The 12,789-nt window shown below is 43.0% G+C and overlaps 3 protein-coding genes across 3 annotated transcripts; all 3 read left to right on the plus strand.

Moving 5' to 3' along the window:
* Window positions 1-2,787: 2,787 nt before the first annotated feature.
* GGI43DRAFT_429346 (cutinase-domain-containing protein) lies at window positions 2,788-3,678 on the plus strand (the record flags this gene model as incomplete). The annotated part of the gene is made up of 3 exons (XM_083209101.1): window positions 2,788-2,982; window positions 3,038-3,255; window positions 3,311-3,678. The coding sequence occupies 3 exons, from the start codon at window positions 2,788-2,790 to the stop codon at window positions 3,576-3,578; spliced, it is 681 nt and encodes a 226-aa protein (XP_083057964.1). The 3' UTR covers window positions 3,579-3,678.
* A 2,558-nt stretch (window positions 3,679-6,236) lies between these two features.
* Window positions 6,237-8,858, plus strand: GGI43DRAFT_412478 (S53 family peptidase). The gene is made up of 5 exons (XM_083206847.1): window positions 6,237-7,047; window positions 7,110-7,348; window positions 7,404-8,233; window positions 8,308-8,414; window positions 8,475-8,858. Exons 1-5 carry the CDS (start codon window positions 6,917-6,919, stop codon window positions 8,521-8,523), a joined length of 1,356 nt encoding a protein of 451 aa, XP_083057965.1. The 5' UTR covers window positions 6,237-6,916; the 3' UTR covers window positions 8,524-8,858.
* A 391-nt stretch (window positions 8,859-9,249) lies between these two features.
* GGI43DRAFT_412479 (uncharacterized protein) lies at window positions 9,250-12,141 on the plus strand. Its single transcript, XM_083206848.1, has one exon. It carries the CDS (start codon window positions 9,407-9,409, stop codon window positions 11,768-11,770), a length of 2,364 nt encoding a protein of 787 aa, XP_083057966.1. The 5' UTR covers window positions 9,250-9,406; the 3' UTR covers window positions 11,771-12,141.
* Window positions 12,142-12,789: the final 648 nt, after the last annotated feature.

The raw sequence follows: 12,789 nt of genomic DNA on the forward strand, positions 1-12,789 counted from the left end.
CGGAATAGTAGCTAATTATCAGAGGATATAGACCGATGAATAAGGTACACCTTTAGGCCGCTTGATCAAAGAAATATTTGTAGCACAACGACTATATTATTAAGCAAACTCTTTCCCTGCTTCCCTCTCTTTCTGGGGCGATGCGTAGATTCGCCTGGGGTTGCGTGAACTACTAGTATCAAGTGTATCAACGAGAGCGAATAAAGCAGAAAGAGGGCATTTTTCTCATTGAGAATGAACGGTTACACCGAGACTATATTAAGCTAAGCTCAATTGATCTCTGAACCGGGTAGTTATTATATCTCAGATGCAAACGGTTGCGATAGCTAGACAAAACGAAGCAGCCATCGAAAGAAGCCTGTCAGACGAAGGGAAAAATTGTATAATTCGCTTGTGGTTTTCCGTCTTTCATTTTGCTACAAATAAAGACTTTCTTCTCTTTTCCTTCACGCTGGTAGCGAAACAAAAAATAACGAATTTTCGGCTATCGCGAAATATATGTAAAGCAGTTGGAGCGGAAGACTATCATAATTTGAGTATGTACACTAGAATGCGACAAAATAATTCTCTAAATATACATAATGGCGGCAAACCAAGATTGCTTCTCTGGAAAAAAATGTACAAACCGTGTGCTCTTTGGCGTACAGTATAAGATATCACTAGCGATTACGAGAATATTTCACCATTTAACGATTAAGTGAGTCATCACATGCTCTGGTGAACACCTGTTAGCATATTTTCCTCCGTTTTAAAGATTTCTTTAGATGTGAGATACTTATATTTACAGGATTGAAGACATAGGATACTGTGTCGATGTGCTGCCCGTCACAAGCGACTTCTCACTTCTTGTTAAGAAAGGTGAACTGTTCTTTTTCTGTTGCTATATAAATAAAAATCTATTGATATAATCAGTATATGAAGTATAAATTGGAAGAGAGCTATGAGAATTGTATGCATGCATTCTTCAAATTAAAATAGAGAGCCGCTATTTTCTTCGAAACTCTCAGAAAGCACATACAAGCGTAAATCATTCACAACATCGGAATAGTATTTTAATCCATGCATGCAAAGTTCTAAGAAACTATTTGATAGATAGTATGCCCTTAGGGTAATTTCCATGTTCTTTCTATATAACTATTTCACCTCTTCTTCTCCCCCACACCTTATATCTCCTTGGGTCTTGGGTCTCGGGTGATTTCTTCCTGTCGTCTTGGTCTTATATCAATAGACCAAGGAGTTGCTTCGATGGCAGTAACATCTCAATCATCACATTCCTGTTTTAATCCCCATCATATACGAAAGAAGGTGTTCAATCATTCTCGCTAAAATAAAAAAAACTTCGGTGTGCGCCCTATACCTTCACTCCGCGCACAGCTTTACGCCTACAACTGTAAAGTAGTCGCCTTAATGCCGTTTTGAGTCTGTTTATTAGATATCAATCATGATGCTATCAACCTCAGGGGCTTTATTTATCCGCCGCGACCTTTTCTTGGCGGCATCCTATAGCAGCTAAATATAACATATCCAATCATATTTAACTATGAGAAAGCTTCGCGATTTCAGTCCTGGATCTTCTAACGCCTTCATCAAGTCATTTTGAGTATTTATTGCGACCATATCTTTTGTTTAATGCCCCATATGCTTCTACTTACCTTGTGTGCGGCCTTATACCATGGTGAAACAATGCTGATACTCAAACCGTTCACACTAGCCAATTAACTTCACTGATGTTTCGATGGTAGAATAATATTTGTAGCCTGCAGCAATAAGCTAAAAAAGATAAAAATAGCGTTGTTTCAGGATCACAGAAATACATTTTTTTTTTATCATCGGAACGGAATGAGTGCCAGAGACAAAATGCCTAGCAGTGTCGGATTGTGGCTTTGGCGCACTCGTATCAGCTTCGCCTTCATCATATGCAAGAAGAAAGTATTTAGCCTATTAAAAAATTCGATTGAAGCTTTTGTCTTTTCGAAATTCTACCACCAGTAAGACATATATGGACCTTTTTTAGGTAAATTTGGTTATACTTTATCGAAATAAATACACATTTCGCAAGTCATACTTCATTTTCCGGCTAAGATTAGAACAGTGCCCACAATCTTGGCTAGAGGACTGTTACGGATCAATCTAGTTAATATTTGAAGCCGAGGTAAGATACCCCAGATTGCGGGGTCACTGCGATGGGAAATATTTCTTTGCATCTTTTAGGAACGCCAAGAATCTCTACCATATTCAATTAGATCGTATTATAAAATAAGAGCCGTATGAAATCCTAATGAGGTGTGCATATAAGCTAGTAACTTTAGGGGACATCTAAACTTTATTATTAAGCTGTCACAAATCTTAGCCTATTAGAGTTCGTATTATAGATAGCTTGTCCCGAGGCTATCGGGGATCTGAAAACGGGTACTATCCCTATTTTAATTACATGTTGCGAATCTGGAGCTTCTCGCAGGAATTTCCCGTTCTTAAACGCAGCCGCAAGCATGGCCAGGTCTGTGAATTACACCTTTGAAGCCAAGTAAAATGTATTCAAAGTGACTCGAAGAGTGTAAAAGATTCATTTATAAAACTGAGTCTCTGAAGAGGAGCTCGAATAGAAGGAGCTAATCATGACACTCAGCAACTTCATAAAAGAATACAAATACCCTCCAAGAAGCCAGTCTCAAGGACAAGCTTCTCCCCAGTAAAAAAGAGTTTATACATAGCTCATCAAATACAGTTACCCGAGAGAGAGAGAGAGAGAAAAGTTTGTAAAAAGATATTTGCTCCCTAAATTCTAAAATGAAGTTTCATAGCCTTCTACAGGTCGTGGCTCTAGCCGCCGCAGCCCCTCTGCAACCTATCGCAGATGAAACTGCCCTGCTCGTTGAACGGAAGTCAACTACTACCCGAAATGAATTGGAAACGGGAAGTTCATCTGCTTGTCCAAAGGCTATACTTATCTTTGCTCGTGCTTCCACGGAGCCTGGTAATATGGTAAGCAGTACTATGCGAATGATCGGGTGAAAATCACTAATGAGTAATATCATAGGGTATATCTGCCGGTCCTGCAGTTGCTAATGCATTGGAAAGCCACCATGGTGTCTCTCAAGTTTGGGTTCAAGGCGTTGGTGGCCCCTACACTGCTGACTTGCCTTCAAACTTTTTGCCTGGTGGAACCAGCCAAGCTGCAATTGGAGAGGCAACCCGCCTTTTCAACGAGGCGCATTCAAAATGTCCCAATTCGGCTATTGTTGCTGGCGGTTACAGGTATTTACTCCTTTAACACCTTATTTTAACCGTTGATATTCTAACACTACAATAGTCAAGGTACTGCCGTTATGTCTGGCTCTATTTCAGGATTAAGCTCCACTGTTCAAAATCAGATAACAGGCGTGGTTCTCTTTGGATACACTCAAAACGCCCAAAACGGCGGCACAATTCCCAACTTCTCTAGCAGCAAAACGGACATATTCTGTTCTGCTGCTGATTCAGTGCGTTATGGCACTTTGTTTATCCTTCCTGCACATTTTCTCTACACAGATGAGGCAGCCACTGAGGCTCCTGCGTTCCTCATCAACAAAATTGGCTAAGTGGCTACGTATATCACCACTTTCTCTCACTTGACTGTTGGTACTATATTACGAAGTTAAAGTGGTGAAATTCTATTGGGGATATATCTTAAGAGAGATGATATACAGAGATCACAGTGTGTTATCAAGCGTGCCAAACATGGAGCTCGAGTGATTTAGCACTTTGTCATACGGTGACAAGTCTACTTATTTAATCGAGAACTTTGTAAATAAAGTGTTACCCGGTTTATTCATATTGAATTAAAATTTGTCATTGTATCTTAAAATATAATGACTAGTGAAGGTTTTGACGTGCGTAATAAAAGAAAAAACTATGTCATCCAGTTGCATAAAGAAATAGCTGCGGAACTAATGGAAATACGCCCCGTAATCCCTCTAAATTCAACTTTATTAATAAGAATGCATCTAAGAAAAAAGTCGGATGAACTTTGGATGCCTTTCCACATAACTCTCCTGAGGTATTTTTATACAAAGGAGTAAAGTTTGCCGGAAGTATATAGTGTTGTAAATACATTAAGAGTATATAAGCACATCTGTAAATTCTACATTGGAAATAACCAATACGTAGGTTTTCTTCAAGTTCGCTTGTTCCTTAGTCGACTATTGAATTTATGGCATGAAACTATGTCAAGGAGCTGTTTCATCCGGTATCTAGTCAATATCTCGTTTCTTAAATGTTTCTGGGGCAGCGAGGCATTGTTTATAAAGGGAAATGTGTGTCTTATCGTCTCTGCATCGGCACTTTCTAGTGTACGGAGCTACCTTACCCTGGCCTAGATAATTTCCAGTCCGCTATGAGCCGATAAAGACCACGTGCTGTAATCTCATGAAATAACTAAGAAAAATTTGCTCCACGTACATGCAGCTATATACACGCGGTGCTACACCTTCAAACTGGCGTACAGATAAAATTACTAACCACAAGCATCTACAAGGGACAAGTAGAAGACAAATAAGTTTGATAAACTTTTTTTTTTTTCGATTGCTTAACTAGTCTTGTGTACATATATACGCGGTTTAATTCCGCCTAGTAAAACTAGTCAAAGAGGGCAATACTTTATGCATATAAGTATAAATATATTCCCTCATATCAAAGGCATAGAAGCAAGAGCAAGAAAAAAAAAAAGGCAAGCAAAAGCAAGCATTGTTATGCTGTTCATAACTGAGCCCCCAGGTGCGAAAGACGGCTTACGTCGATCCAGCTTTCTTAACGAGAGCCTAGAAAGCATATCGTTGTAGCCATCTCATGCCGGCTGTAGCCACTGCAATGGCGCAAAATCGATCTTGAGGCCAGACATTTTAGTCCTGTTGCAATCCGCGCCATGGCGACTTTAGAAGAGATGGCCCGCCCTCGGGATAGCGGACTGCAATTTAGAATATCTGGTCACTAAAATATCAATTTTAAACAGTTGAGCAGCTATTAACAGAATTTATGGCAAGGTGCATCTCCTCGGAGGTGACCGCAACAAGAATTCTTCTCTACTCCTGGCGCTGGCGTTCCGGAAGGGATTTCTTTGCATCCGAGCCTGCCTACGGGTCAGTTGTTGCTGTTGTTTGCGGCACAGTTAACCGGCTGTTAAGTGAGGAGTATCTAAGTTTTATCGATGATTATTAAAGAACAGGACAAAAGTGCATAGGGAAGTAAAAATACCATTTGGATAAATCTCGATTTTACCCGTTGCGCAAACAATCTGATTGTTCAACCCGCCTATTGGTGAATCCTCTGCATATCCCCGCGCGTCAAAACTTGCCCTGTTATCTTGATACATTCCTGTGAGCCTAAATAGGAAGGTATTTGGTAATCATAGGGCAAGATAATAATGGGTGAGTCCCCAGGAAGGCAGCTGTAGCTAGGCCCGATTATATCCGCTTTATTAAAAGTTCGGCACAGAAGCTCAACAAGGCATATATGTTCCTTGCGGGTTCTTGCATATAGGATCGCACTGTACATAGGAAGCCTGCTTTGCGCACGATCACCACAGTGGTAATAAATTTGATGACTATGCAAGATATAGATATGCTCCCGTACGTAGGGAAGATAGTTTTGACAGAGTTACGTAGTGTCGGGAGACCTCTTTGTATTTCAGCGAATACGAACCGCTGGAGACAGAGTCTTCAGAATCACAGGATACCTTTGCAACGGAGATGCTGCCAACAAAAGCTAGATATAGTTGGCGATAGCTTCAGTTTTTTTTGACACGCAAACATGAGAATGCACCAATGACGGTCTTGAGGTCGAACTATTGATCTTGCCATTGTATTCAAGGAGCATCAAGCATACAAGCTGCGGATATACGTATTGTCTCGGCCAGGTTCTTCATACCTATAATTTGGTGCCTCTCTCCAAATTCATTAGCCTTACTAAAACTCAGCTCTGGAATGCTATTCCTCGGTATTCAAGAGTAATAAGTCCAATGGTGCTATTCAATCTCGTCACGGCAGCTCTGGCCGGGGCGTGCACGGTCACGGCTGTGTCGATAGGCAACCGTGCCAGCTCCAAACGGCAGATTCCCGTTGGACATGTTCTCCATGAAAGACAATCCGACCACTTGGCCACTGCTTGGACGAAACTGGACAGGGTGCATGGGAAAACGTTGCTTCCAATGAGAATTGGTTTCAAACAGTTGAAGCGTGACCTAGGCCATGAGAGAGATTAATGGATATGTAAGCGTGAATTAAATTCTCTTTGCATGCAAATTCAGTCTGCTAATATATTCAACCCAGAGCTAACCCTACTCTCCAAACTATGGGAAGCACATGTCTTCCGAGGAGGTTATCAAATTCTTTGCGCCACCAACATCAGCTGTCGACGATATAGTTGGCTGGCTGGTCTCCGCCGGCATATCTGCTGAGAAAATATCCCAGTCGGCCAATAAGCAGGTACACTTCTAACCCCTCCATTGTGCAGAACTTCCTGAATCTCTCGTATCTCTTTCTTCTAACTTTTTTCTTGTAAATGTAGTGGGTACAGTTCGATGCTCATGCTTCCCACGTGGAAGAAATTCTGGGGATCGAATACTATCACTTTGAGCATGGGCGCACCGGCAGCCAGGATGTTGCATGCAAAGAATACCACGTTCCTCATCATTTGGCAAGGCACATCGATTACATCACCCCCGGCATCCGAGTTCGGCACGGTGAGAATGCGAGCGGGACAAAAGTGTCAGACCCGGAAAAGATGCGCCCAAAACTCAAGCGTGCGGCCCATCCGACGTACCAGATCATGGACGGTGGTGACCCGCCACCGTTCAATAACCTGAACTTATGCTATGAAAACACACTTCCGGATTGTATTACAAGTAAGAGACTAGCATCTATAATCCCTCCTGCAATTAACAATGCTGTTAGACCAATATAGCATTCCCAATGGTACTCTCGCTGCCGACGGCAACCAACTTGGTATATTTGAAGCAATCAATGATCACTATAGCACCGTGGATCTCGATATGTTCTGGTGGAATCTATATCCGTGCGTAAACAGGGCTCCGGTGGCGGATCAAAGCTTTGCTGACTGCTTGGCTTTTCGCGCAGGCGAATTCCGAATGGAACGTATCCGATTGAGAACCTGATAGACGGTGCTTCGGGCTCCCGAGAAGCGACAGGTACAACCATATCAGGCCTTTCAGCATTAGGTCTTGAGAGTAACCTGGTCTTCACAACCGCCTGGCCTCTCATCTGGCCTCAAAAGGCTGCCCTATTCCAATCAGATGACCAATTCTATGAGGAAGACCAAGGTCAAGAATTTCCCAAATACAGAGGTTTCTTCAATAGTGAGTTAATCGAAGTTATTCTTGTACAAATACAAAAGTTAAACAGGTGTTATAGCATTTCTTGACTCGATTGACGGAAGTTACTACACCTACAGTGCATACGACGAAACTGGCGATTGCACTAAAGACATATGTCGTGATCCAGTGTATCCCGACCCCAACGACCCCAGCGGCTATCAGGGTCAGCGCCAGTGCGGCATCTTCAAGCCCACCAATGTTATCTCGGTATCATATGCTGGCGGGGAAATCGACCAGGGGCAGGCATATGCTCAACACCAATGCGATGAGATCATGAAGCTGGCGCTCCAATGCGCCACCACAGTCGTTGCTTCTGGCGATTATGGTGTGGCCTCGTTTGAGGATGACGACGGTATACAAAGCGGTTGCCTGGGCCCTAACGGTACCATTTTCTTCCCGCAAGCACCGGCGAACTGCTCCTATTCGCTCACCGTCGGCGGTACTGCGATTTGGTACGCAGATGGGGGACCTTACACTCCGTTTGGGCCGCAGCCTGACCAATTGCCTGAGATTGCTTCCAATTTCTTTCCATCTGGTGGCGGTTTCTCCAATTATTTCTCCACTCTGGACTATCAAAAGAGTGCGGTTGAAGGATATCTATCTTCCGCTCAGCTGGGCTTCCAAGGATATACCGACCCTGGCACTAATTTTAGCAACGCTGGCGACGGGGTTTTCCATCTTGGTGGACGAGGCTACCCCGACGTCTCTGCAGCGTCGCAATCGTTTCCCGTGCCATGGGAGGGATTTTGGATTCTTTTGCAAGGCACATCGGCTGCCACACCGATTTGGGCAGCTGTTATCACGCGTATCAACGAGGAAAGAATAGCGGCAGGCAAAAGCAGTGTTGGTTTCGTTCATCCTGTATTGGTTCGTCAACATCTCTCCGCCCGTCACCGGTGCCGATATATATATTCAGAACTCATAACTAACGTGTGGCTTAGTATTCTCATCCAGAGGCCTTCACAGACATTACCGACGGGAACAACTTCGGTTGCGGTACGCTTGGTTTCCCCGCTAGTAAAGGCTGGGACCCAGTTACCGGTCTTGGGTAAGTATCAATGGTGCCAATCTTTGATATATACATGTATATACTAACTAGAAACTCTAGCTCTCCAATTTACTTACTATTGCTTGATATCTTTATGAGCCTACCTTGAAAAAAATCTAACGTTGAAAAGAAGGTTAGTTTTAAGACAAGACAGGGTTAGGATCTCTAAATGAGACTCTGCAACATATGGATATATGGCATTGAACAGTTTTCACAGAAACTTACCTAATGCAATGATATCGTGATCACCAAAGTTTATAGAGCCTACCTAGTAATTACTTGTCACTCTGCCTACATATATCGTTTCACAATCAGCTGCAGCGAAAGGCGCGAGGAGTGTGGTGTGGCACCTGGGTATGTTGAGGAGCAGAAGCAGGGGTTTGGGCGACAGGAGATCTTCCTACATGTAGCTAATGCAACTTTATACAAAATATTTTATATCCAGTGCGTCTTTAGCGCTGCCGCCAAAATTAAATTAAAGAGCTATTTTAAGAAAAAAAACTTAATATTTAATTTTATTAACTGCATACTGGGTAAATCTATTTCAGTAACTTAATATATTAAACTGTAATATATATATATATATTACAGTTTTTTATAACAATTCTATTTTATATTATATATTTATATTTAATATTAATAGAATATAATTAATAAATATAATTAAGAAAAAAAACTATTTAAAACTAGTTATATATATGTTAAACAATTACATAATAAATTATTTCATTTTAAAAATACATATAATAAGGCGTTTTCTATTTTTCAAATATATATTTTGAGTGTAGTTTATACTATTTCTTTTCTGTTCCATTTCTTCGATTATTTCGACAATTTTCAGTCAAGCTTACCCACTCTTTGCAATCCTACTAATATCCAACTATGTCCCCGACACTCTTAAGTAGATATCAGATTTAGCTACATCATAATGCGGTACATGAATTATTACCTTACGCCAACTTCTTCTACATCCAACGTGCAATCAACTACATATGGATTCTAACCTAGTACACAAACGGCGACGCTTAGCCCCAGCGTGCATCGAATGCCAACGAAGAAAGATCAGATGTGATAGCGCAACGCCTTGCGGTCCTTGTAGCAAGCTCCCAAACACCAGATGCATCTATAGCAATGTTCATATCCATCCGTTTCCATATAGCGACTTTCGTTCCTCCAATGGCTCGCGACTCGATTTTGCTCAACTACCGAATATTCAGTCTAACAAGCAACATCCGCTGTTTCAAGACAGCAACTCTGGGCGCCTTGATCTCTTCTCTCTTGAAACGACAACGGCGCACTTTCGCGACGATGTTGGAGCAAATCTCGCTACTTACTTGGGCCTCGACGATGCACATTCTCGAGTTGCACCCTCACATTCAACGCGAGTCCCATTCGCAGATGCAAGCGCTTCAAATCTTTCCGATGCATCTACTGCAGCGTCTAGGCAACTATCGACGCCAAGCGATGACCATACTTCTTGGTCCTCTGCGAATTCAATTTTTGACTCAGAATCACAACAGACCCCGAGCGGCACTACTCATGTGCGAATAGCAACCTGCTGGGAAGAAGCGATGAACAAATGTGAAAGGCTGCAATTTGTTCTCTATGGACTAAGGAATAAGAGGGGGCCTATACAACTGCAATCTAAGCATGAGCCATTGAGACCACTAATGGACAAGCTTTTCAAACTCGAGCATCAGGCAAGAGCATCAAAGCATTCAGCTCCTAGCCTGTCTATCAACTGGACTGCGGATCCCGAATTACCTAATTATGCGGTGAAAAAGCTGCTACCGCCTCAACGGATATGCGACATTCTTCTGAATGCATACCTCACTACCTTTGAATCAGTATTGCGCATCTTGTATGTGCCAACATTTCTTCGCGACTACAGACGGTTCTGGGCAGGCTCCTCATCAACATGGTCGCCCGATATAGAAGAGTTATTCCTCTGCAAGCTTGTGATATGTATTGCTCTGGGAGCTTTCGTTAACCCTGAACTGAAAACTGCTAACAAGACTGTCTCTGAGCAAAACCAAGACGGCATCTACTGGCGGCAGCAAGCGAAAACTTGGATTGCATACGGCAGGCAATGGCTGGCTCGAAAAGCATTTGCTGGGTCACGAGCAGACTTGAACACTGCGCAAATAATATGTCTGCTGGCGCTATCACGATACACCGGCCCTGTCAATGCGGCATCAACTGGCTCCCTGTGGTCTCCTGGCGATCATGACCTCACGCGCTTAGCGATACAGCTGGGTTTACACCGAGACCCTACTACAATCGATCCTGGTATGCCGGCGACCGAAATTGAAGTTCGTCGGCGCTTGTGGGCGACTATGCTGGAACTGTCTTTACAGCTATGTCTCGATCATGAGTTACCAGCTCCCATTTCTCCAGAAACCTACGACTGTGCGCCGCCATCCGATTTGTCAGACGAAGATGCGAGTACCAGCGATGCCGATTCCACATCATCATCATATTTTATGAGTTATTCTCCCAGCTACTGCCTGGTGGTATTGACGCGGACGCAGCGCCTGCGTCTTCGAATATTGCACGTAATGCACTCTCCCGGTGCTGCGAAGGCTCTAGAAGACACGCACCGGCTCGCCGCTGAGCTGAAAGGAGCATACTCGACAGAGCTTCGCAGGCTAAGATCTTTGCAAAAGAAGCCTACTGGATTCCAAATTAAGCTCCTAGATACACTCACCTTGCCGTTTGTACTGGCACCGCACGCCAAGTTCGCAGCTCATCCTTTGCCCAACCCAGCATGCTATTTTTCCCGCAAAGTGCGCATGGAAATCTCGGCGCTGCTCTTGATGAATCAGTCATCAGACTTGGCAACGGTGACGCAGCCCCCTGCTGCAGGGCTTGAGGAAGCTACTGCTGATGCTGACGGCCTACCTGTCTTGCCCTCTAATACGACCTCATCTGCGGCCACGACCGCCGCTACCAGCAGTAGTGCATCCTATTCTGCAAACTCGCTAACCGTTCTGCGCATCCATGGCCAAGGTCATTTCGCCACTCTACAATGGCACGCCATTCTAGCTCTCTGTCTCGATCTGATAAGCGAGCTGAAAGAGGAGTTTTTTTCTGCAGTCAGCGGGCCAAGCTGGCGGCAGCTTCAAGAAACCATCCAGACCTATGTCACCATACTGGAGCAGCGCGTCCGGACATCAGGGGGGGCCACGTCCGCACGAGAGTTCCTCTTTTGCTCATGTGCAGAAGCCTACATTCAGACCATGCTGAAGGGGGATGGAGAGGCTGACCAAGCCATTACATCGGCAGCGTATGCGGCACTCACGCTGTGTTGCGAAATAATGGAGCAGGGGCTCCAGCCGCGGCACGGCATCGTATGATGTGAAAACAGTGGAGCATTTTTGTGCGATGATGACACTGGTCGGTGATCAGACCACTGATTAAGTAAATATGCCTTGCGTGTACTCCGTATCAAGTACGTAATCACCGATCCTTCGTCCATCCAATTCTGAAAAGGCATGAATTACAATTGTGATTCCCATGCGCTTCTTTTTTTTTCCGAGTGGCCAAAATATACTATGTAAATGATATAAATTAGTATAACAAAAGATTAAGGCTAGTATTTTAAAATTAAAAAATGAAGAAAAGCATTGAGATAAAATAAATTGCAGGAAATATAGCAGTCAACAAATTTTTTTTTTTTTTATGAGTGGATATAATATTTTAAGCAATTTTAATTATTCTATTAAAAAATGTTGTTTCTGTAAAGCAAATCTTTAATTACTCTTAAATGCGTAGTCTATAATTCATTACTTGAGATAAACTTGCATACTTGGATTACCTAATACACAGGTGGGCTTCACCGGCACAAGCAATGTTCTACTCCACTAACGGACACTACCTACCTAAAGGAGAAGGAGGTTCGATGCATGGAATATGCAATTACAATACTCCGTGGAGCGGCACTGTGACCTACAGTGTCCAAGAAAGCCATTTGGTGTTATCTAAAAGAAATTTAATGTTGTATTTGGCCAATACCCAAAATGCTGCTATCAAGGTATATTCCGATTTTATGTATGTCAAAATACACAAATCTGGCAAGAAATGACTACAGTTCGAAAATCACTCTCGTTTGCTTAGCTTGATGCGGCATTGGCATACGGCTCGGTAAATTAAAAAGCCCGGTTATGTAGCGAAATGAAGATCAAATTACTCTCTTTTGGCAAATCCGACAAGTCATATCTATAAGAACAACTGTTACGACCCAGTCCTTCGTGACGCCGATCTTTTATATTCGGTTAGTTCAGTTACAATAATTGCTTCAAATGTGATTATTGATCCAATCATTTACTATGTTTGGCATAATGGTAAAATTAATGCCACATTGCGTCGCCTTCGG

This window comes from Trichoderma evansii (genome assembly GCF_050947405.1).
Source record: "Trichoderma evansii strain SZMC 28006 chromosome Unknown GGI43scaffold_19, whole genome shotgun sequence".
In the NCBI taxonomy this organism is placed as follows: Eukaryota; Fungi; Ascomycota; class Sordariomycetes; order Hypocreales; family Hypocreaceae; genus Trichoderma; species Trichoderma evansii.